The 21,719-nt window shown below is 68.9% G+C and overlaps 6 protein-coding genes across 6 annotated transcripts in view; 2 read left to right on the top strand and 4 right to left on the bottom strand.

Annotated features, from left to right (window-relative positions):
- Positions 1 to 2,758, bottom strand: part of CHLNCDRAFT_53148 (hypothetical protein) — a gene marked incomplete at both ends in the record, with an annotated part of 3,434 nt that extends 676 nt beyond the window's left edge. Inside the window, 8 exons of the mRNA XM_005846372.1 lie at positions 139 to 502; positions 627 to 835; positions 992 to 1,081; positions 1,209 to 1,316; positions 1,424 to 1,509; positions 1,635 to 1,694; positions 2,119 to 2,155; positions 2,357 to 2,758. Of these exons, the coding sequence (XP_005846434.1) occupies positions 139 to 502; positions 627 to 835; positions 992 to 1,081; positions 1,209 to 1,316; positions 1,424 to 1,509; positions 1,635 to 1,694; positions 2,119 to 2,155; positions 2,357 to 2,758 (1,356 nt within the window). The remainder of the gene's footprint in view (positions 1 to 138; positions 503 to 626; positions 836 to 991; positions 1,082 to 1,208; positions 1,317 to 1,423; positions 1,510 to 1,634; positions 1,695 to 2,118; positions 2,156 to 2,356) is intronic.
- Positions 2,759 to 3,636: 878 nt separating this feature from the next.
- CHLNCDRAFT_58246 (hypothetical protein) lies at positions 3,637 to 6,258 on the top strand (the record flags this gene model as incomplete). Its single annotated transcript, XM_005846199.1, has 6 exons — positions 3,637 to 3,912; positions 4,004 to 4,105; positions 4,202 to 4,401; positions 4,493 to 4,683; positions 5,133 to 5,231; positions 5,403 to 6,258. The coding sequence occupies 6 exons, from the start codon at positions 3,637 to 3,639 to the stop codon at positions 5,624 to 5,626; spliced, it is 1,092 nt and encodes a 363-aa protein (XP_005846261.1). The 3' UTR covers positions 5,627 to 6,258.
- Positions 6,259 to 6,271: 13 nt separating this feature from the next.
- On the bottom strand, positions 6,272 to 7,633 carry CHLNCDRAFT_58247 (hypothetical protein; the record flags this gene model as incomplete). The annotated part of the gene is made up of 3 exons (XM_005846373.1): positions 7,391 to 7,633; positions 6,882 to 7,228; positions 6,272 to 6,764 (listed from the first exon to the last, which is right to left on the bottom strand). The coding sequence occupies exons 1-3, from the start codon at positions 7,550 to 7,552 to the stop codon at positions 6,272 to 6,274; spliced, it is 1,002 nt and encodes a 333-aa protein (XP_005846435.1). The 5' UTR covers positions 7,553 to 7,633.
- A 296-nt stretch (positions 7,634 to 7,929) lies between these two features.
- CHLNCDRAFT_36035 (hypothetical protein) lies at positions 7,930 to 11,611 on the bottom strand (the record flags this gene model as incomplete). Its single annotated transcript, XM_005846374.1, has 10 exons — positions 7,930 to 8,168; positions 8,313 to 8,395; positions 8,581 to 8,680; positions 8,910 to 9,019; positions 9,198 to 9,392; positions 9,506 to 9,631; positions 9,828 to 9,917; positions 10,058 to 10,342; positions 10,542 to 10,782; positions 11,054 to 11,611. The coding sequence occupies 10 exons, from the start codon at positions 11,609 to 11,611 to the stop codon at positions 8,085 to 8,087; spliced, it is 1,872 nt and encodes a 623-aa protein (XP_005846436.1). The 3' UTR covers positions 7,930 to 8,084.
- A 479-nt stretch (positions 11,612 to 12,090) lies between these two features.
- Positions 12,091 to 13,664, top strand: CHLNCDRAFT_135572 (hypothetical protein; the record flags this gene model as incomplete). The annotated part of the gene is made up of 5 exons (XM_005846200.1): positions 12,091 to 12,138; positions 12,266 to 12,588; positions 12,735 to 12,887; positions 13,007 to 13,325; positions 13,506 to 13,664. 5 exons carry the CDS (start codon positions 12,091 to 12,093, stop codon positions 13,662 to 13,664), a joined length of 1,002 nt encoding a protein of 333 aa, XP_005846262.1.
- A 269-nt stretch (positions 13,665 to 13,933) lies between these two features.
- CHLNCDRAFT_12790 (hypothetical protein) lies at positions 13,934 to 14,596 on the bottom strand (the record flags this gene model as incomplete). Its single annotated transcript, XM_005846375.1, has 2 exons — positions 13,934 to 14,356; positions 14,519 to 14,596. Coding segments are annotated over 2 exons (501 nt in total), but the record flags the coding sequence as incomplete, so codon positions are not given.
- Between the last annotated feature and the right edge of the window lie 7,123 nt (positions 14,597 to 21,719).

The raw sequence follows: 21,719 nt of genomic DNA on the forward strand, positions 1-21,719 counted from the left end.
CTGCTGCGGCTGCTGCGGGGGTGCGGGCCCTGCCAGCGGCGCCGGCAGCTGTAACGATGGGCCCGCCGCTGGCGGCGGCGACGGCGGCTGGGCAGCTGTGGCGCCGATGACGGGAGCAGCGGGTGGGTGGGGCAGCACGGTTGGGCTGCGCGGCGGCGGCGGCGGCGGCGGCGGCGGCGGCGCCAGCTTCTCTGGTGTCAGCGGCGCCTCTGCCTCTGCCTCTGCCTCTGCCTGCGCCTCCGCCTCCGCCTCATCCGCCTCGCTGCTGGTGGTGCTGTCGGCCACGGCGGCCTCGCCCTGGCCGCGAGCCAGCGAGGAGACGGGAGACATCTGGCGCCCATCCGGGTGCTGCTTCAGCTGCAGCCGGTTGGTGGCCCACGCGTTGGCGGGCGGCGGCGGCGGCGGCGGAGGCGCCGCAGGCTGCCGGGGGCTCGCCTCACCCGCCGCCGCGGCCGCCTCGCCCGCCGCGGCCGCCTCGCCCTCGCTCGCCTCTGGCCAGTCGCTGCGCGGCGCAAGCAGGGGCGGGCAGGCCAGCAGCAGTGGATGCCTGGGCGCCAAGCCAGCGGTGGCACATGCCAGCCTCCACTGGCCACCACCACCACCACCACCACCGCCACCCCACCCACCTGGGGATCACAGGCTCCAGCACCACCGAGCCGCCCGGCTGCACCGCCACCCCCCTGAGCCGCGTGTTGGTGGGCTGCAGCACCTCCAGCAGCAGCGCCACCGCCTTGTCCAGGCGCTGCCGGCTGGCGGCCGCCACCCAGGCGTGCAGGCTGGGGTCGCCGTGCGAGGAGGGGTGCGCGCCGTTCAGGTTGCCCGCTGAGTCGCGCACCTGTGACGGGCGGGGGCGCGGGGCGCGGGGGTCGAAAGGGCGGGGCGGCGCGCACGCGGGTGAGCAGGTGGGGCATGAGGAGGGGCACGTGGCGTGCATGCAGCCGCAGCAGGGGGCAGGCTCGCCACCCGCCCGCGCGCCCACCCACGCACTCACCTCCACCTTGGCCCCAGAGGCCTTTTGTATGCGCTGCACCGTGGCGCCGCCGTGGCCGAGCACCAGGCCCACAAAGTTGTACAGGGCATCCTGCAGGGGCATGGGGTGTGTGGGGCGCCGTGGCGCGGGCACCGCGGAGGCAGGTGCCGTCGTCGAATCCATAGCCGGCTGCTCCCGGCGCGGCCTGCCGGCACCTCCCCGCCCAGAGCGTGCCTACCTTGCCGCGCGCCGCGCGGTACTGCGCGCCGCGGTAGGGGGGCCGCGGGAAGAAGAGCTCAAACGTGAGCTGCTTGGCCTTGCCGGGCGAGCGACTGTCTAACAATCCCTGCAGAGCCGCGGGCGGGCGGGCAGCAGGAACCGAAGAGTCAGGCGGGAAGCCGACGCCCGCCGCCGGCTCCAGCCCCAGGCGCCTCTGCACCCCCGCACACTCACCAGCTTTTTAAGCTTGTTATGCACTGCGGGTGTCTTGCTGCGCTGACTGCCTCCCGCTTGAGCTCGGGGTTGCGGCATGCCCCTTGCTGTGGGGGGGTGTTTTAATGGACACCAGGGAATCCCCCTGGGCTGCACCAGCTGTTTTCAGGCGGCGCGGAGGTCTCGACAGCCTCAGAGCTTCTCCCCCGCCGGGAACCCTTCTGCCGCTTACCCCCGGGCTGGATATCGCCCGCTGCGATCACAAAGGGGGCTGCCCGAGATTCATGGGATCCTCGCGGGCCAGGCAGGCGAGGGAGGCCGGCAGAGGTTGAGAGCCGCAAAGTGGAGGGCGTGACTCCTTGCTGCTGGGGGTAAAAGCAACACGGGTTGGCGGTAACTGACGGTGAGGGGAAATGCACAGTCTGCCGGGCTTCCCGGGCCAAAATAAACTCGCTAGCGACGGCCCAATGCCAGGTGTTCAGGCGGGTTGGGATTGCTACAGATCACCTAATGCGGGAGGGAACTGTGCAAGCCGCGTTCCAGGAGGAGAGAGGGGAATGATGACGGGATGCAAGCCTGCGCCCCAGCCGCCGCCCGCCCCGTGGGACGAACAGGACCGCGCTCTCGCCGCTATCGCGCAATTGGAAGAAGGGCACAATTGCCAGGAGTTTCTCTCCATCAGCGCTTCTTCTTATTCTTTTTCTTCTTGTTCTTACCGCCACCGCCGCCGCTGCTAGGATTGGGCCCGGCCGCCTGCGGAGGAGGAGCAAAGCGGGGAGAAGCCATGATGGCTGCCGTTAGCGGGGCCGCCGTCTCAACCACTACCCATCACATGGGGATCGTGGATTCCCAGCCAGCTCTCTGCTGCTCACGTGAAGGGAATGTGTGCCGCGCTTTTGCGAGATGCTCAATGAGACTTGCTCAACCGACTGCGCCCCGCCCCAACCCACGCACCTGCTGCTGCTGTCGTTGCTGCTGGTGACGCTGCTCCGCGGCAGCCGCTGCTAGCGAGCGGGGTGCCTGCTGCCGCCACTCTTGGGCCTGCGCCTGCAGCTGCGCTGCCGCTGGGCCGGTGGGTGTGTGACGCCGTGAGCCGGTGCTTCTCCCCATGCCACCCGTCATCAGGCTGCGCAGCTTTTCCAGGAAGGGCGGCAGGCGCCGCTCGCGCAGCTTGTGCCCCTCCTTGCTCCAGTACAGGGCGCCGCCCAGCAGGGCTGCCACCACTGCGATGCTGCCCAGCCCGCTGTTGGAGGGCGGGGAGGGTGGGGGCGGGCCCAGGCCACGCTTGGAGGGCTTTGGGCCCAGCGCACGCGCCACCTGCAGCCGGTTGCTCTGGACCTGCTCCGTCCAAGTCATGGCGGGGGCCGGCTCTGCACGGGTGCAAGAGAGCAGAGCAGGGAGCGGTGGGCGGCAGCAAAGAGGGGGGGGGGGGGCACCACCTGCCGCTCCGCTGCAGAAGGTGTGGCGGTGGGTCTGGGCGATGCGCGTCAGTCATTGCGCTGCTACAGAGCAGGACACGCTGCTGGGCTTGCCTGTGGCTGCCGACGCTGTGTAGGCAAGACGCTGTGTGTCGGTGCCGCGTTGGGGCCTCGTGCGAGCTTGCAGGGCGTGATCCCTGGGAAGCCGTTGCCGCATGGATGGCTTTGTGTGCCGGCAGTACATTTTGAGAGTTACATCGTTCTGTAGCACTATACCTTCATTATTCGGTTCATAGACCTGCTGTGCGTGATCAGGATCAATTCAATCGTCGAAGAAATGCCAACCCGAAATGGCCGACTCGGGACAGGCTCGCTGCTGCTGCTCTTTTCGGGCACGGCTGCCAGCCTGCTTGCCAAGCTGCTGTACCAATGCCAGGTACACGGATCCCGTCGAGGAGCCCTGGATGGCCGCTGACGGGTCGGGTGCCTGCTGCTGTCCGCTGCAAGCCCACCGTCAAATTGCGCAAGGCGTGACTTGCGTACTGACCTGTGATGGGGCGCCCTACTAGCTGCTGCAGGGCCCGGGTCTGGATGGCCAGATGAAGGAATTTGAAAAGCCTTGGGCATCGACAGGTGGGGGCGCCACATGACTGCCGTGCGTGCTCGCTCTCGACAGGTGCCATCCACCCAGGTGGCACGACGTGTCGAGGATGCACGCCCCCCCCCCCCGGCTGTTGCACCCTGCTGTGGCCATCGCCATCATGGCATGAATGCTGCCAAGCCCCCGCTGCTGTTGCAGCCCTCATGTTTCTGGCCATGGCCCTGTGCCTGCCGGCGGGCCTGGCAGCACGCCGCCTGCACAAGTGGCTGCAGCAGCTGGAGGCGGCGCCGGCGGACGAGGCCAGCGAGCCGCTGCTGGGCCTGCACCGCCCCTCCACAAGGGGCACCGCCAACCCGCCGCGCTCACCAACCCCGCTCAGCGTCAGCCCAGCCACCAGCGTGGCCACCACCCTGGACGGTGCTCCGCCGAGCGAGCTGCGGCTTCCAGTGCCAAGCGGCAGCTCACGGCCCGGGGCCACCAAGCGGGCGCTGGTGCTGATCCTGGCACCCCACCCTGTTTGACCTGGTGGCCACGGCGCTCATGTCGGTGGGCCTCCTCACCATCACCGCGTCTGTCTTCCAGATGCTGCGCGGCTCGGAAATCGTGTTCACGGCCGCCATCAGCTGGCTGTGGCTGCGCCGCCGCCTCAACCGCTGGCACCTGGCCGGCATCGCGCTGTGCACGGTGGGCGCCCTGGCATCCGCCGCCTGCGCATGCCTGCCTGGCTCCCAGCCGCACCATGAGCGCCCTTGCATGTGTGTGTGTGCTGCTGGCCTGCAGGCTGGCATCACGACGGTGGGGGCTGCCAGCCTGCTGCAGGAGCCAGACTCCACCAACGCGTCTGCCGCCACCTCGCTCCGCACCACGTTGCTGGGCATGGCCCTGGTGGTGGCAGCAGAAGTGGTGCAGGCGGCCCAAGTCGTCACCGAGGACTTCTTCCTGAGCAGCAGCCTGAACCTGGCGCCGCTGACGGTGGTGGGGTGAGTGGCGCCCGCCTGGGAAGCCGGCCAGGCACCACCTGCCGGCTGGTGGCTACTCACCTGGCCTGCCTGCCCGACCCCCGCCCTGCAGGGTGGAGGGCGTGTGGGGCACGCTCCTCATGTTTTGTATTGTGCTGCCAGCGGTGCAATACCTGCCGGGCAGGGATGGGGGCGGCATACACGAGGACAGCGGGGACTCCCTGCACATGCTGGCTCACAGCTGGCAGCTGCGTGCCGTGGTGGCCTGCTCCATTGTTGGCATGGGCGTGTACAACGTGGCGGGTGGGCCCTGCTGCTGCCTGCTGCCGCGGGCAGGCCCATCCCTCCTGGAGCATGCTCCCAGGGGCGACCGTTGCGGCTTACGGTCGTGGTGGTACAGCTGGGCTGGCCTGACATCCCCAGCTGCCGTGCCGCCTTCATGCAGGCATGCTCGTCACCGGCAGCTTGGGCGCCGTGACCAGGACTGTGCTGGAGACCATCCGCACGGCGATGGTGTGGGTGCTGAACCTGCTTCTCTATTATGCAGGCAGGCAGGCCGCCGCTGCCCAGCAAGAGGGCAGAACCCCAGGCAACTGCTGCAGCAGGTTTAGGGGGTTTAGGGTTTAGGGTTTAGTATATAGACCCTAGTATTCTCCTTAGGGTGCCATCCAAATGCCGCGTGTGGAATTGGAACGGGTGGCTGTGCCTGCTGTGCCTCGTAGGTGCCCGCCGATGTGCTCCTCCGTGTGCAGGGCCGCACCAGGGGGCACAGCTGGGCGAGCCCTGGACCGCTCACAGCTGGCTGCAGGCCGTAGGCTTTGCCATCCTGGTCGTCGGCACCCTGGTGTACGGTGAGCGGCTAACCTGCGCATCTCTCTGGTGGCTGGAACAGCCACCAGGACCAGAAGGCCCTCAGATGCCCGCCCAGTGCGACCTGTTGGTCTTTGTGGCCCCAGGTTGGTGACCCTGTGCTGCCCCCGAGTGCCCCAATCACCTCTGGCCACCCTGCCCTGCCCCAACAGGCCATGGCGAGGAGGTGCACGAGCGGCGGCTGCATGCCAAGCTGCGCTGGGCGCGCCTGCGGGAGTCGGTAGCAGCCCTCGTGACGGCGCACGAGGCGCGGCACCCCATGAAGGCGCTGCGCATCGCCGGGCCAGCCTCCATCCGCACCGCCTTCCTGGAGCGCCAGGTGATTTACCGGCTGACGGAGCGCCTCGCAACCCGTGCCGACGCCTCGCCCGCTTGAGCCAGCACGCCGCGCCTGGGCAGCACCACTGCTGGGGACATAAGAAGTGGGGCGGACGAGCTTTAGTTGCACGGCACAGCATCGAAGGGATCCCCCTCAAAATTATGTCATGATGCACTGAATCAAATTTAAATGGACAGCCAGTGGAAAAGAAAGGCGCGGGGCGGCGGCCATGTCGGGCTGCTGGCAGCTTCGACATGGTGGTTCCAATCGCCGGGAGCAAGGGCCGGCCCCAATCAAATCGATGGGGTCGCGTCCTGGATCGGGTTGCACCGGGTAATGCATCATAGCCTCCATAGGAAGAAGAGGCACCCTATTGGTAAGTGGAAGGTTGATCAAACCAAGCTGTATGTCAGGATGTATGTCAGGCTGCTGCATAGTGCAAAAGATGATCACCAGGATCTAAAGACTGCTGCCAGGGTCATGAAATGTGGCGGCAGCATGAGCTGCACAAGAGATGTCCAGGTCTGGACACTGCGACAGGGTGATGAAATGTGGTTGCAGCACGAGCAGGGTGTCAAATGGGGTGCAAGGGTTAACAAGTTTCAAGACCAGGAGGAGTGAAGCTTCGCAAGGATACATCAATGCTATCCGAGCTTGGCGCCCAGCCATGTGGACGCGGCAGCTGCACCGCAAGCGGCGGGCTCAGCCGCGTGCACCCTGCCAGGCGCGCTGCTCCGCAGGGATGGAGAAGAGGGCGAGCCAGTCCCACGTCACCGCCAGCAGCACCCACACGATGGCCGCCACAAAGAGCCCGCTGCCCTCGTCGGCCAGGAAGCCAACGGCGCCGAAGATGGAGGCATCGATGCCGCGCTCCGCGGGCAGCCCCAGCGCCCGCCGGCGCCGCTGCTGCTGGCGGAACAGGCGCGCCTCGGCCAGCGCCTCGCACACCAGCGGTGCCAGCAGGCCGATGGCGATGTGCAGGAAGCCCAGCACGGTCTGGCACTCGGCTTCTGGGTCGGGCTGCACAAACGCCGACACCGGCAGCGGCAGGGTGTAGGCCAGCGTGCTGAGCAGCGAGTAGAGGCGGTGGGTGTGCGCCTGCGCAGCGGGGCTGGCCAGCGCAGGCACGGAGCAGAAGGTGGGGTGGTGCCGCAGAATGGTCCCAACAAGGAAGGTCTGAGTGGCCGCGCTCAGCCTGCACAGCAGGGCAAGGGAGCTTCGATGCACATGGGCCCAGGGGAGTGCATGCGTGTGGGAAGGCCTGGCGGCAGCGTGACGCTGTTGCCCAGCTGTCCACCCATCACCAGCTCACCAGAACCGCATGCGCCAGGCAAGGGCGTGGCTGATACAGGATGGGCCCCCGCAGGCAAACACGATGAGCGCGAGGTGGGCCGCCGCCCCTGCCGCCGCCGTGGGCGGCACCGCCTCCAGCAGCCGGCCGGTGAGCACAGTCCAGGCACCCAGGCCGCAGGCGGTGAGGCGCAGCAGGGTGGCCAGCCCTTCGCGCCAGCGCATGTAGCTGGTGGTCCAGCCGCTCCGTCGCCACGCGATGGTGGCCAAGCAGGCGGCGCAGTAGGCGAGCAGCGACGCGGCGACGGCCGGCGAGGGCGGCGGCGTCAGCAGGCTGCGCAGCTTCATGGCAAATGTCAGGTACAGCACCTGCAGCAGCGTGTACACGCCAGACATGAGCTTCTGGTCGCTGGTAGCGGCACCGCCGCTTGCCTAACGGCGGCCGCTGCCATCGCCGTCACCAACCCTACCCCCACCACCACCGCGGGGCAGGGTCAAGGGCTTCCCTATGGCTCCTCTCTCGGTGCTTACCAGGATGACGGTGCCCCCCAGCTGCTTGTCGGCCGCCCACTCAAGTTTCCGCCTCTCGGCATGCGTGTGAAGCCCCGTCTCCTCCCGTATCCTGTCTGCAGCTGCGTCGATAGCAGACACACAGGGGGGAGTGGAAGCGCTCGGCGAGCGAAGCCTGGTCATGACGTTTGGCCGCCAGATAAGTGCCCCGAGCGCTTGCCCGGCCACAGGCAAGGCTGGGCTTTCAGCATGTGTGGGAGGGGAGGAGTTTCAGCTAAGGGGCATTATAAACACATCAGCATCTATTGGACCGACCATGTGGGGCACATGTGGACGTTCCCCACAGGGGACCCCTCGGGGTCGGCTGCTTAGGGCACATTATTTGGACGTGCACGGCCCCAGTGTAGAAGTGGGATGGCGGGGGAGATGCCCCGACAAGCATGCAGCGGGGCGGAGTCCCGCCACCTGGTGGCGGCAACGCAAACACGCAGGCCTGCACATCTCAATCAGCGCCTTGCCTGCCTTCTCCTCATCTCGGATCCATTCATTTCACCCAGGGTGGCAAATGTCAGCACGTAATATGCTGAGCCATTCACAAGACTGGGGTAAGGATTTATTTTGAATGCGGGGGCCTGGTCAGAGGCGATGGTGCGTGCATCAGGTCAGGTGACACTAATGAAAGGCGAAAGGGATGAGCGTTGAACGGGCATGTACACTACCACACATCCTTCAAGTATCTGCCACTGTCTGCCAGCTTCTTGATCATCACCTCCGCCTGGGCATCCGAGCAGCCCGTGGCCTGCACAACCACCGCAAGGGGGAGGGATGCCAGTCGCATGCTGTGGGCTGCAGCAACACACCAGCATGCGCCACGCCCCGGCACGCCCCATCCAGCGCAACCCGCCACGGCGCAAGCATGCCTGCGCAGCGCGAGGCGCCGCACCTTGGCAGCGATGGCGTGCAGCGTGTGGTGCACATCCTTGGCCATGTTCTTGGCATCGCCACACACATAGAGGTAGCCGCCCGCTGCAGCCACATGTGCATGTGCGCGGGCGGGTGAGCGAGGGCGGACACGCCCGCATGGAGCGCATGGCAGGCTGCCTGTTCGCGCGGTGGGCTGCCTCCCTGCCTGCCAACCAGCAGGCCAGCCAGCCTACACGCCCAAGCTAGCCAGCCGGCCAGCTGGACCCAGCCAGGCCAGCGCCCCGCACCTGAGTCGCTGAGCGCGGCCCACACCTCTGCCGCATGCGCCTCCATCTGGTGCTGCACATACTCCTTCTGGGACCGCTCCCGAGAGAAGGCGGCGTGCAGCTGCAGGGAGGGGGGGCGAGCCAGGCGCGCGCATGTGGGCTGGCCCCACGGACGCTGCAACCAAAGGGGCATGGAGAGGGCAGGCGGGCGGCGTCCATGGCGCGGGCCCGGGGAGCCCCACGCCGTGCACCAGCCCTGCTCGCCCCACCCTCCCGCCCTCCTCCTCCTCCCCCGCACCTGCCCTCCACCAGCCCCCACCCCGCCTCCATCCACACACGCCCATGCGCACCTGCGTCAGCGCGCCGCCAGCCACCGCCGCCTCCAGCTCTTCCTCGTAAATGAAGTCATGCTTGCGATTGCGGCACCCGAAGAACAGGTGCGCCGTGCCCAGCCGCGCGCCTGCACCCAAGCAGCCACGCACAGCCGGCCGCGGCACGTCGACAAGGGGGCGGGCAGGCTCAGGGCGGGGACGGGGCACCGGCCCCGGCGAGCCGCAGCGTGCTGCTGCCGCGCTTGCGCCGCCACCTTAGCGCACGCACCATGCAGGCCCGCGGCCGCGGGGCGCACGCCCGCCCACCTGACTTGAGCAGGGCTGCGCGTTGCTGCAGGAAGCCGCGGAAGGGCGCCAGCCCCGTGCCGGGTCCCACCATGATGAGCGGCACCGAGGGGCTGGCGGGCAGCTTGAAGGTGGAGCGGCGCAGGAACAGCGGCACCTGCTGCCCCACCTGCGCCCGCGCCAGCCAGCAGGAGGCCACGCCCTCGTGCACCCGCCCTGCACGACGACGGCGCAGGAAGGGAGGGGCAGGGGCAGAGCTTCGGGGTGACTGGCGGCGTTGGGGCTGCGGCTGCAAGGCGCCCACGTGCCGGGGCAGGCGGGGCACCCACCGCTGGGCATGTCCTCTCGCACCACCGCACACGTGATGTGCACCGACCGCGGGTGCTGCTGCGGCGCTGAGGAGATGGAGTAGTAGCGCGGCTGCAGGTGCGGCGCGACGCTGCCAAAGAATGCGCCTGCAGAGGGACGGCCAGAGGCAGAGGAGCGGTGAGCGGGGCGGTGGGGCGGCCGCGCATCGTGTCACGGCAGCAGGGCCGCAGCGCAGGGCGCGCAGCTGCGCTCGGGCCTGGCGTGTGCGCCCAGCCCAGGCCGCCCCTCGCCCTCCTGTCCCCCTCCCTTGCCCCGGCCGCCGCGCGTGGCACCACCACCCACCCAGGGAGGGCCTGGCCGAGCGGAACTCCTGCATCATCTCCAGCAGGCTGCGCTTGCCAGCCACCACATACGCGTGGTACTCACCCTTGCCTGCGGGGAGGGAGGAGGGCGCGCGGGTGGCTGGGCGGGCGCCTGGGCGGCCGGCATGGCGACGCGTGCGGCGCCCAGCTGCACAGCAGGCAGAGCGCCGCCAGCTGGCGCCGCCAGCTGGCCCCGACGCGACGCCTCACCCTCTATGGATGCCAGCCGCTGCAGGCGTGCCGCCTCCTTGGCATCCGTGGCGCAGGCCGCCAGCGCCAGCAGCGCCGCCTTGTTGGGCGCGCTCAGCAGGTCGGCGTACCGCGCCAGCGCGCAGCGCAGCGTCAGCGGCCCCGCCACCGCCGGCTCGGGCAGGCTGTGCTTGTTGGCGGCGGGCAGGCGCAGGCGGAAGCAGTGGTCGAGGGGCAGGCCCAGCGCGGCGGCCGCCGCCGCCACCACCGCCGGCGAGTTCTCCGCAAACACCGCCACGTGGTCGCCTGCAGGGTGGTGCAGGCGACAGAGGCAGGCCCGCAGGGGCGCGCGGCGCGCGCTGGGCGGGGCCACCTGGCGGGCAGGTGGCGGCAGCGCCCAAACACGGCCGACGCGGGCAGCCTGCGCACCCCTGGCTGCGACGAGGCGGCCGACCGACCGCTGCCCTGCCTGCTCCCCTTCGCAGCGCGAGCCCCCGCGCCCCACCTGCTTCGTAGCTGGCCCTGCAGCCGGCGATGTCAAGCTCCAGATGCACGCAGGAGCGGCCGCCGCCTGTGTGCAGCTCCCGCACCGCGCCCACGGTGGCCAGGAAGGGGCTGTGGCTGTTCAGGCCGCTGCCGCCGGCGGGCAGGCGGTCCACCGCCGAGGCGGGCACCTCTGCCAGGGAGCACTCCTCAACATCATACGCGGCCAAAAAGTCGGCTGAGAGGCCGCTGGAGGCGCCGGCCTGCGCCACGGCGGGAGCGCAGGGGCGGGGAGGGGAGCGAGAGGTGGGGCCAGGGGCCGCGTGCTGCTGCTGGGCGGCTGGCCGCATGCCGGCCTCAAAGCCTCGCCCAGGCGCGCCCTGCACTGCCCCTCCCCGCCCTGGCGTGCCAACACCAGCTTCGGGGGCCCGCCGGGGCCAGCTGCGCCCTAGCCCAGCACCCCGCGCCACCCAGCCCCAGACGGCGGCGCTCCCAGCCCGCGCCCCAGCAGCAGCCCACCTTGCCCGCCGTCACCAGGCCCGACGCGTCCAGCGCCGCAAACAGCTGGCTGCACCAGCGGTCAAAGTCCTCGTCGATGTCCCGGTCGTCGTCACCCTCCCCCCGCGCCACCGCCTCGTCCGCGCCCAGCTGCCGCATCGCCTTGGACACCTTGCGGCCCATGGCGCAAAAGTGCTCGTACTGGCGGTTGCCCAGCCCAAACACGCCAAAGCTGAGGCCGGCCAGCAGGCCGTCGCCGCCGCCGCCCTCTGCCGCCTCCGACAGCCAGGTCCAGAAGTCGGTGGCTGAGTCGGTGGGGTCGCCGTCGCCGTAGGTCGCCATCAGCAGGAAGACCAGCTTTTCGCGGGGCAGCTGGGCGGGCGCGTCGTACTGCTCAATGTCCAGCACCTCGAACGCGGTACTGCCGCCGTACCTGCCCTCCAGCTGCGCCCGCAGCGACTTGGCAAAGCGCTCCGCGGTGCCGGTCTGGGTGCCAAACAGGATGACGCACTTGTCCCGGCTGTCTGGTGCCTGACAAGACAGGCGGCGGGCGGCGGCGGCGGCGCCGTCAGTGGCAGTGACAGCCCAGCGCATCCTGCTCTACCTGTGGGCCGCTCAAGGAAGTTGGGCTGCTGCACTCACCTCTGGCACGCTGGTGGGGCCCTGGGAGAAGGCGTCCGAGGCCACGCTCCCTGGGCCGCTCTTGCTGCTGGGCTGCCTGGTCCTAAATAGCAGTAAAAGCACCGCCAGGCCTATCACCACCGTCACAGCCGTCAATAGCGCGGTGGGCGCGTCTACTGACAATGAAGCGAGGTCCATGGCGGTCTGCAGCAAACCCAAGTCCCCCCAATCACTGCATGGAGTATGCTTGATGAAGATGCAAATCGGGCGAGGCCGCCTATTGGCTGGCTGGGTTGAAAGTCTGCGCCAACACACAGCACCACGGCCACGCAGCAGGAGGTTTGTATTTCGGGGAGACCCTCTCTGACAGGCTTGATCTCATCGCCTGCCCCCGCATGATTGCCAGAGTGCTCACCAGGCTGGTCAGCGCGCACTCAGTGGCACACCAAGCGATGGCCGCCATCCCCTCCGCTCGAGTACTGTGCCTCTATCACTACCCGGTATGCGGTTAATGGAGGCAATTGGGCGCATCGGGACGGTCAAGAGATATGGGAGAACAGTCCCAACTCAACCGCTCGCCGCCGCCACCGCCGCCGCCGTCGCTGCCGCCGCCTGCCCGCTGCGCAGTGCGCGGACGGCATCTTTGCGGCGCTGGCTGTGCACCTGGCGCACAAGGCGCGCGGCACAGCGGTGCAGTTCTGGCCTAATACTGTGTGGGCGCCGCTGACGGTTGGGTCGCTGGGGCTGACGGGGGACGAGGTATGCCATGCATACCTCGTCGATTTCAGCGGCGGGCCTGGCTTTGCCAGGCAGCTGAGCCAGCATGTGAGCAAGGTGGTGGTGCTGGACCATCACAAGACCGCGGCAGCAGAGCTCACAGATCCGGCGCTGGCGGGCATGGAGTCGCTGGAGGTGCACTTTGACATGAACCGCAGCGGAGCGACCATCAGGTGGGGCGGCACCCCCCGTGTGTGCAGGGGCGCAGCAAAGTGCAGCATGTGTCTTTCCCTTTGTCGCCCCGTGTTTGCGTGCAGCCGCCGAGCAGCGCTAACACTGTGCTGCTGGCCCTGCCTGCATGCTGGGGCCCTGCCTGCAGCTACGACTACTTCCAGCCGCAGGGCCTCACCCCGGAGCAGCAGCAGCTGTTCCGATACATCGAGGACGCCGACCTGTGGCGCTGGCAGCTGCCAGAGAGCAAAGCCTTTACAGCAGGTGGGCAGGGAGAGGCGCCTGATGCTGCCGACATGCGGTGTGTGTGTGTGTGTGTATGTGTGTGGAGATAGTTGGGTGGGCACTCTGGCGGAATGCATCTGCCCTGGTAGCTGCAAGGTCGCACAGAACTTGCTCCCCTGCTCGTCTTCCTGGCAGGCCTGGCCTGAAGCTCGAGTACGATGCCCAGAAGAACCCCGCCATCTGGGACCAGCTGCTGTCGCAGACGCCGCGGGCGCTCATCCAACTGGGCGCGCCCATCCTGGCGGAGCAGCAGCGGCTGGTGCAGGAGGCGGTGGGGCAGGCGTTTGTCGTGAATGTCGGCGGGGCTGCGGGCGCGGAGCGCGGCTGGGGGCGCTGCCTGGCGGTGCGGGTCGGCGCCCAGCTGGCCAGCCTGCGCAGCCAGCTGGGCAACGCGCTGGCAGAGGAGAGCCGGCGGCAGGGGCTGCGGGCCATGGCGGTGGTGGCGTACATTGAGGTGCGCCAGCAAAGAAAGCTGTCTGCAGCCAGCGGGGTGGCGGCGCTGAGCCAGCCACAGTGTCTCTAGGCATGGGACACGCGTGCTGCTGGATGGCAGCGCCGCCCCACCATCCAGGCTCCAGAGGCCGACCCCCCTCGCGGCCTGCGCCCCCCACACCCCACTGCCACGCAACCGCAGGAGGCCATGGGGGACCCCTCCCAGATCAAGTGCAGCCTGCGGTCCATCGGCGAGGGCGAGGACACCACGCCCGTCAGCGAGGCGCACGGCGGCGGCGGCCACCGCAACGCCTCCAGCTTCATCTGCGCCGTGTCGCAGTTTGAGAGCTGGAGGGCATGAAGAGCGGCTGCCGGGCTGGCGGCGCTCCCAGTGGGTTGGCCAACCAGTGGGCTCGGCACTGCTCTGCGATGAGTTCCGTCGCGAGGTTACAATGTTACTGCCCGCGGGCCACAACGGCTGCCTACTGGGCGCTAACTGCCCACTGCCACTGCCTCTGCTGCTGCCTTGCTGTGTATCAACTCCAGCAGCTCCCGCCGCAGCGCCGCCACGTCTGCAGGCGTGACCGCGTCGGGCGCCAGCTCGAAGCTCATCCGCTGCCCCTGCTCGCTGTACCGCTGGCACAGCAGGCGTGCCAGGGCCATCACGTACACGCCGCAGTCGTGCCCATTCCGCTGCTGCGGCGTGGCCTGCTCGCACAGCGTGCTGCCTGGCCGCCGGGCCGCCTCAAACAGCCGCCTGGCGGCGCGGTGGTTGGAGCCCTGTAGCGACGAGTAGTGGCGGAAGGTGTCATCGGTGGCGCAATAGGCCAGCAGGGACCAGTGGCTGCCGCCCTCTGCGTGCTCGACGTCTGGGTTGTCGTTCACCGCGAACAGAACCACCTGCGCCGCCACAAAGCGCAGCGGCTCTAGGACCACCGCCGAGCCGTCGCGGCCCAAGTTGGCTAGTAGAAAAGTGGCGCTGCCTGGGATCAGCAGCAGGCCAGGCTGCGGGAAGGCCTCCCGGGCCAGGTACTCAAAGGCAAAGCCAATCACCTGCATTCGGTTCGTCAAATCACGCAACGCATGGGTCAAGGTGGGTATTTGGGCAGGCGGCGGCGGCGGGCGGGCGGCGGCAGTGATCGCGTGCAGCCTGCTGCTCCCCCGATCTCCCTGCGTGCAATTTCATGCATGGAAGATCCTGCTGCACAGCCTGACCATGTCGTTCAACCAGTGAGGGCCCTCCAGCAGGTCCACGTCCCGTCCCCGTAGTTTGGTGTCGCCATAGCTCAGCACGGTCTCCATCCTGGTGTGTGAGACCAAGTTAGCGGCGCTCAAGCCCTAACGGGAGGGTTTGGAGCTGCTGCTGACCCGCCACGCATGGCCACGCTGGAGGGCCACAGGGCGGAGCCTTGGACCTTCTCCGGCACCTTCATTTGCGAGCCTGGACATATACAAGTTGCTTATAAATTGACTGGCGCTGCAAAGGGGTCAGTCAGCTGAGGTCGCCAATCAATTGCCACCGGCACGGCCCGGTATTGCGCGCCAGGACAATGGAATCGGTGTTGAAAAGCTGAGGAAGTCACTAGCTGCCCACTCAGGCGGCCCTGCGCCCACCCAACCAGCCTGTAGTTGGACACCGGGGCTTTGGAAGGCCCAAACTCTGAACTATTCGAGCCGGCTGGGCGTGCGCGATGCAGAGGCAGCAGGAGGGGCGGGGAGGCGGCGCGCCACCAGTTCTCACGGAGCCCAGCGCCGGCGCTGACAAGAAGACTAGCGTGGCACTGGCAGCACTTGCCTCGCTCAAAGGCCTGGGTGCCAAGGTGACTGGCAGTACCCCGGACCGGGGCAGCAGCGGCAACAGCAGCGTCGCCAGCCGGCGGCCCAGCAGAGTGTCGCAGGCGGCCTCTCGCCGCGGCAGCCTGGTGCCGCCAACCGCCGGGCAGAGCGTGGAAGGCGCCGACAGCGCCGAGCCCGCCCCGACGGCCGCTGCGCCGCCGCCGTCGGGCATCCACCCAGGCCTGAGCCGCATCAAGAGCTTCAGCCGCAAGAAGTCGGTGGTGTTCCGAGTGGGCGGGCGCACGGTGAGTTTCGATGAGCTGGCAGCCGCCATGGATGCCGTGGACGGCCGGCTGGGCGGCGTGCTGGTGGAGCTGCGCACCGCCAATGCAGCGGGGCTGGGCGCCGTGCGCGGTCTGCACCACAGCAAGAGCGGTAAGCTGCCCAAGGTGCAGCCGGGCGCCAGCGGCGGCAGCGGCAGCGCGGCCAGGCCAGGCACGGCAGAAGCCGCGGCCGAGGCAGTAGCAGAGGTAGATGGGGTTGTGGAAGTCGAGACGGAGTCGGGGGCGGCACCAGCCAAGGCAGTTGAAACCCCAGACAGCCTGCAGCAGCTGCTTCTCTCCACTGAGGGGGAACGCGCCAGCAGAACCCTGCAGCGCGTCACATTCGAAGCGGTAAGATGCAAGCTGCATACAGGCTGGTGGCAGCCGCAACGAAATCCAGGTCAAGCACCGCCGTTGTCCACCACGATTGCCCTGCCTGCCTCGCCCTCCCGGCCTGCAGCGGGTGCTTCATCGCAGCGGCTCCAAGACGGCTCGTGGGCGCTTGGAGGGCAATGAGGCCGCTGCGGCCGCTGTGGAGGCTGCAGACGGGGCGCTCGTTCCGCATTTTCCCTACTTAGTTAACCCGCGGTGGGGCAGTAGTGCAGGGGCGGTGGACAGGCTGGGCTGGCTGCGCAACCTGGTGCAGTTCCGAGACTTCAGGCAGCGGCAGCAGCAGGCCCAGCAGCAGCAGCCCCTGCAGCCAGCCAGCGCCAGCGCAGGCGACAGCTCGGAGCCGCCTGTCATGCTGGACACAATCAGCTGGCTGGAGAGCGGGGCGGGGCTGCGCCCACAGACTGCCGCTGCGGCGGGGGCTGGTGGAGCAGGTGGCGGCAGCAGCACCAGCGCGGCCCTGCCTCCACGGACTGCCACGCGGAGTCGTGAGGAGGTGGCAATGCTGCAGGCCTGGCTGCAGGACATGATGGGCCTGGTCATTGCCCAGACAGCGCAGCAGGCACCCAGCAGCACAGCAGGCAAAGCGGCCGGCGACAGCGAGGCTGGTGGCGGCGGCAGTGCCGCTGATCCCCGTGCAGCCGGCGAGCGGGGCGACAGCAGCAGCAGCAGCAGCGGCAGCGGGGGTGCGGCCGATCTGGCGGACGCTGCGCTGTGGCTGTATGGCATGGCGTTTGAGGAGCTGCAGCGCCAGATCGCCACCGAGTGCGGGGAGCGCGGGTTGCTGCTGGGCGCCATGTGGCGCCACGCTTTCCACCTGGTGGAGCTCAGGTGCGAGGGGTGGTGGTGCAGGAGCAGCACCACTGCAGCATGCTGCTGGCAAGCTCCTCTGCTCTGATCAACAATTGGAGAGCAGCCTCCGCCACCCCCATCTACCAGCAGCATGCATCCATCCCTGCTCCCAACCGCTGCCGCTGCTTTGCTTGCACCTGGCTTGCTGGTGCCAGGGTGTCGCTGCTGTACGAGGGCGTCATTGGTGCGATACGCGACGAGCTGGTGGCCGTGAGGAAGCAGGCGGCGGCGGCCATGGCTGCGGCAGGTGCGGCGGAGCAGCGCGTGCGGGACAGCATGTATTACAGCCGAGATCGGTTCACGAAGATGGAGGAGGAGGTGAAGCGCATGGCACAGGTGGGCATGGCGATTGCGAGCTGTGGCCTGGTGTGGCGGTGGAGTGGCAGGCTGTGGGCTGCCCAGCTGTTGTTCTGTTGTCTTCCTTGTCAGAAGCTGCGGTGCTGTGCATTCTCGACCCACTTGGGAGCTGGTTGGGCCTGTGGTGCAGCTGCTGGCCTCCGCCGATGATGAGACGAGCAGGCACGCCGAGCAGGCGGCCATGCTGCGCCGAGCGCTGGATAGCCAATCCTCGCTGCGGGCCACGGCTGAGGGGCGGCTGGCTGACGAGCAGCGGCGGCGCATGGAGGTGGAGGCTGAGCAGGAGGAGCTGGTGGCGACCTCCCAGGAGCAGGCGTCGGCGGTGTCGGCACAGGCCGCGGAGCTGGCGCAGCTGCGGGCCGAGCTGCAGCGCTGCAGGGCCGAGGGGCGGGCGCTGGCGGAGGACAGGGCGCGGCTGGAGGTAGGGCTGGAGGGCTGCCTGTGTGCAAGGTCGCCCAGCAGAGGCCGCGCGCATTGCCCTGCTGGGCAACCTGACGGCGGACATCCTGACGTGCATCGTACTGTGCCGTGTGGGTGTGTACTGCGCAGGTTGAGGCGCGCAGCGCGCAGCGCAGCTTCCAGACGGCAGAGATCATGGGGCTGGGCCTGCGGGAGCAGCTGGCGGCGCGCGAGGCGGAGCTGGCGGAGCTGACCTCACGGCACAGCGCGCTGCAGGCGGAGCAGGCGGCTGCGGCGGCGCAGCTGCTCGACTCGCAAGCGTCGCTGGCGGGGCTGCAGGTCAGGCACGAGAGCCTGCAGGCCACCAGCGGCGAGCGGGTGCAGCAGCTGGAGGCGGCGCTGGGGGAAGAGCGCGGGGCGCTGGCCGACACGCGGGGGCAGCTGGCAGAGGTGCAGGCAGAGAGGCAGGCGCTGGAGCGAGGCCTGCAGGAGACGGCTTCCCGGGAGGCTGCGTTGGCTGCTCAGCTGAGGCAGCTAGCGGGCGCCCACGAGCAGCAGAGCGCCAAGCTGCGGCAGGAGGCAGATGCGAGGCGGAACGGCGACGACGAGCTGCAGGCGGTCCGTGCTGGGCTGCAGGTGCGACGGCTCGCGGCTGGCTGCCGCCATGCTGGAGCAAGCGATGTGCTGGTTGCAGCCGTGCATGTGCCATGGGGTGAGATACATCCCTCGCTGGCTGACGCACATCCCTCGCCCCGGTGCCAAGCGGTGCAGGTGACGCAGCAGCGGCTGGAGGGGTGGGGCGTCGTGTTTGCCAGCACCTCGGCCCACCGCACCGCCGCCGAGGCTTGGCGTGCCACCGGCCCCATCAGCATGGCGCGCCAGGTGGTGGCGGCAGCCAACCAGCACCTGGCTGAGCTGGCGGCGCAGCGGGCGGCGCTGCGGCACGACCTGGCCGCTGCCAAGGAGCGGTGGCAGGCGGAGGAGGGCGTGCGCATCAGGTATGTGTGCGTGGTGGTGGTGGGGTCTCAAACAGCAGCAGCCACGGAGCATGTGGTCTGGGCTGATGTGTGCAAGCACCAGCAGGACGGCTCACTCGCGCCGCCGTGGCTGGCGGCACCCTCTGCTCCTCCCGGCAGGCTGCAGGAGCAGGTGCTGGAGGTGCGGGCGCGGGAGTCCAAGCTGCGGCGGGAGCGGGAGGGCCTGGAGGGTGTGGTGGCACGCCTGGAGTCGCAGCATGCCAGCATGGGCGCTGAGCTGTCGCAGATGCGCAGGATGCTGGCGGAGGCGGGTGAGGGGCCGGCTGCCACCAGCGAGGGGACCTGCTGCACCAGACACTGCATCAGGGGCAGGCACTGATCAGGCACTTTCCGCACTGAGGGACCCAGCCCCTGCCATTGCGTGGCTGTCGCTCTGCAGAGGCGCGGTGCCAGGCCAGCCACAGGCAGGCCATGGAGGCGGCCGGCGATGCCAAGCGCCTGGCACCGCTGGAGCCGCGCGTGGCGAAGCTGGAGGAGTCGCTGCGTGCTGCGCACGCCGAGCTGGAGCAGGCGCAGCGTGAGATGACCGCTCACCAGTCATCCATCAGGCAAGCCGCCGGGCCCAGAGCCCAGTGCTCTCCCACCCTCCACCCTGCATCGCCCTTCTCTGCAGCGTCCCGATAGCCATGAGGTGCCCTGCGGCTGCGTTGCCTTGGCCCGAGCCTGCACTGGCCCCCTGTGCAGGAAGCTGCTTGACGAGAAGAGCACGGCGCTGGAGCAGCTGGCGGCCCGCGGCCAGGCGCTGGATGCGGCGCAGCTGCAGGTGCGGGAGCTGGCCAGCGCCAGCAGGGACCGAGTGGAGCTGGCGGGCGACAAGGCCAAGGTGAGGCGGTGGCGCTGGGCATGGTTGAGGCACACCTGGCCCTGTCTCTCTGGTGCGCCTGCCCCTTCACACCAGGCTGTGCTAAGGGTCGCTTGTGTCAAGGCGCGACGCCTGGGCAAGGCCGTCACATCCGGGGTCATACGCACCTGAACCTGGCCTTGCCTCTGCCACCCCTCTGCCTGCCCTCCCTCCCTGCCTGCGCCTGCAGCTGGAAGAGGAGCTGCACTCGCTGCGCCAGCGCTGCTCCGCCACGGAGCGGCTGCAAGGGGAGAGCATGCACCAGCTGGCGGTGGCGCGGCGGCTGCTGGCGGACGCACACAGCGCCGACGAGCGCGCCCGCCTCTCGGCCACCGAGCAGCAGCTGCAGGGCGCCAAGTCTGCTGTGGCGGCGCACCGCCGAGAGTCGCTTCTGCTCAAGGACAGGCTCACGGCAACGCAGGGCCAGCTGCAGTTCATGGAACGGCAGCTGGAGGTGGCTGTGCACAGCCCGCTGGCGGCGGCGGTGGCGGCGGCGGCGGCCCCCGGCGTCGCGCCCACCTCCGCCGCCCTGGTGCACCAGCTGCGGCGGCTGCTGGAGACCAAGGAGGAGCGCATCAGGCAGCTGGAGCGCGCGCACGGCTTGCTGACGGCCACCGCCACGCAGCTGAAGCAGCTGCAGGGGGAGCTGGGCAGGCGGGATGAGGAGGTGCAGGGCCTGAGGGCCGAGGTGCAGGCCACGCGGGCCCGCCTGCACACGCTGCAGGTCGGTGTGGGGACCAGGGGAGCCTGCCTGCTGTCGGGTGCCCAGCTCGCTGCTGCAACGTCATCCTGGCGGCAGCACGCACGCCTGCTGTCTGCTTTCTTTTGACTCTGACTGCGGGGGCGCACTTCTGCCGGGGCCCTGGTGTGCAGGAGGCGCAGGCCAGGGTGGCCTCTAAGGACCTGGTGGTGGCAGCGGCCACAGACCCGGGGCTGCCCAGGGACATTGCTCAGGCAGGCGGGGAGCCTTGTCCAGCCGCTCTGCAGGCATGCTCTTGCCCTCGCGCAAGAGGCTTGCTCTATGCCGGCCGACATCTGGGCCCCTTGCCCCGCATGCTCTGTGCAGGCCCTGGCGCTGGACCACACCCGCAAGCACCTGGTCAGCGACCTGGCCTGGACAAAGGTGGGTTGAGTGGCGATACAGAGACGTGTGCATGAAGCCACTCGCTCCACGCTGCGCTCCATACTGCGCTCCATATTGCGCTCCTGCACTCGCTCCCGCTCCGCAGGCCAAGCTGGTGGTGGTGTGCCACATGGCCAGCGGGCTGCGCGCCAAGCTGCAGCAGGCACAGGATGCGCGGCAGCAAGCGGGTGCGCCGGCGCCTGCGCCGCCATGGCAGAAGCCAGCCGACTCAGCTCGTGGGGCGCATGGCGTGGCGTGGATGGGTGCCGGCCATTTGGAGCAACATCCTGCCAGGGCACAGCGGCCTGCCCGCCTCCTGCCTCTGCAGAGCTGGAGAGCGTGTGTGTGGAGGCGTACTGGCTGGAGCAGGCGCTGATGGACCAGCGTGCCTTTGCCGCCGCCTTTGACGCCACCTTTGCCCAGGCAGGCGCAGGGGCTGTGCTGTTAGCCAGGCTGGCCTTGGTATGGTCTTGCTTTTGGCAGCCCCTGGTGTTTTCAGCCAGGGACACACACATGGGGGCTTTTCTTGGGGTCTGTGCAGGTGAAACGCATGCTGGCATCCACCCAGCTGGCGCTGGCCGAGGTGCGTCGGCAGCTGGCGGCCCCCGCCGCCGCCGACCTGCCACGCATTGCGGAGCAGGTGCAGCGCTTGGCGGCAGCGCTCGCCTCCTGGCTGGGGCGCTTCCAGGGCCGCAAGGACCAGGTGGGCGCATGGCGCTGGTGTGTGGGTGAACCGACATGTTGGCTGGCATGCGGCCGTGGCTGATGCTGCTCTCAGAGCTGATGCAGCTGGTGGCTTGAGCTGCATGCCTGCCGAAGACCTCCTCCCGCTGCCTCTCTCCCTCAGAGCTGCCAGGCGGACCCGCTGGCGGAGCTGGCGGCGTGGCAGCTAAACGTGCTGGCCGCGCTGCCCGCCGCCCGCCCCGCCTCGCCCCCGCCCCTGCCGCACGTCTCCTCCATCATTGTCCAGGTTTACGCCCACCGAGTGCGGCAGCTGCCCCTGCAGGGCCCCCAGGAGCCCAGGTGTGCCCCGTGTGCATCTGTGCAGCGCTTCAGAGGCACGCATGCCCTCACATGCCTCTCACACACACTGCCACACCCACACAGCCACTCACCCACACCCATCCCACCCCTCCACAGCTCTCGTGTCATCTCCTGGTGCCCTGCTCATGCTGATCCATGCTGGGCCCTGCCCCTGCCCCCGCCCCTGCCCCACGCAGCGCCCTGCTGGACAATGCATTTGAGGCCATGGCTCAGTTCTTTTGCGAGCGGCGCGGCTTCAGCCGGCAGGCCGCCCTCAGCCCCACAGGCCCCGTGG

The sequence above is a fragment of the Chlorella variabilis genome (genome assembly GCF_000147415.1).
Source record: "Chlorella variabilis unplaced genomic scaffold CHLNCscaffold_14, whole genome shotgun sequence".
In the NCBI taxonomy this organism is placed as follows: Eukaryota; Viridiplantae; Chlorophyta; class Trebouxiophyceae; order Chlorellales; family Chlorellaceae; genus Chlorella; species Chlorella variabilis.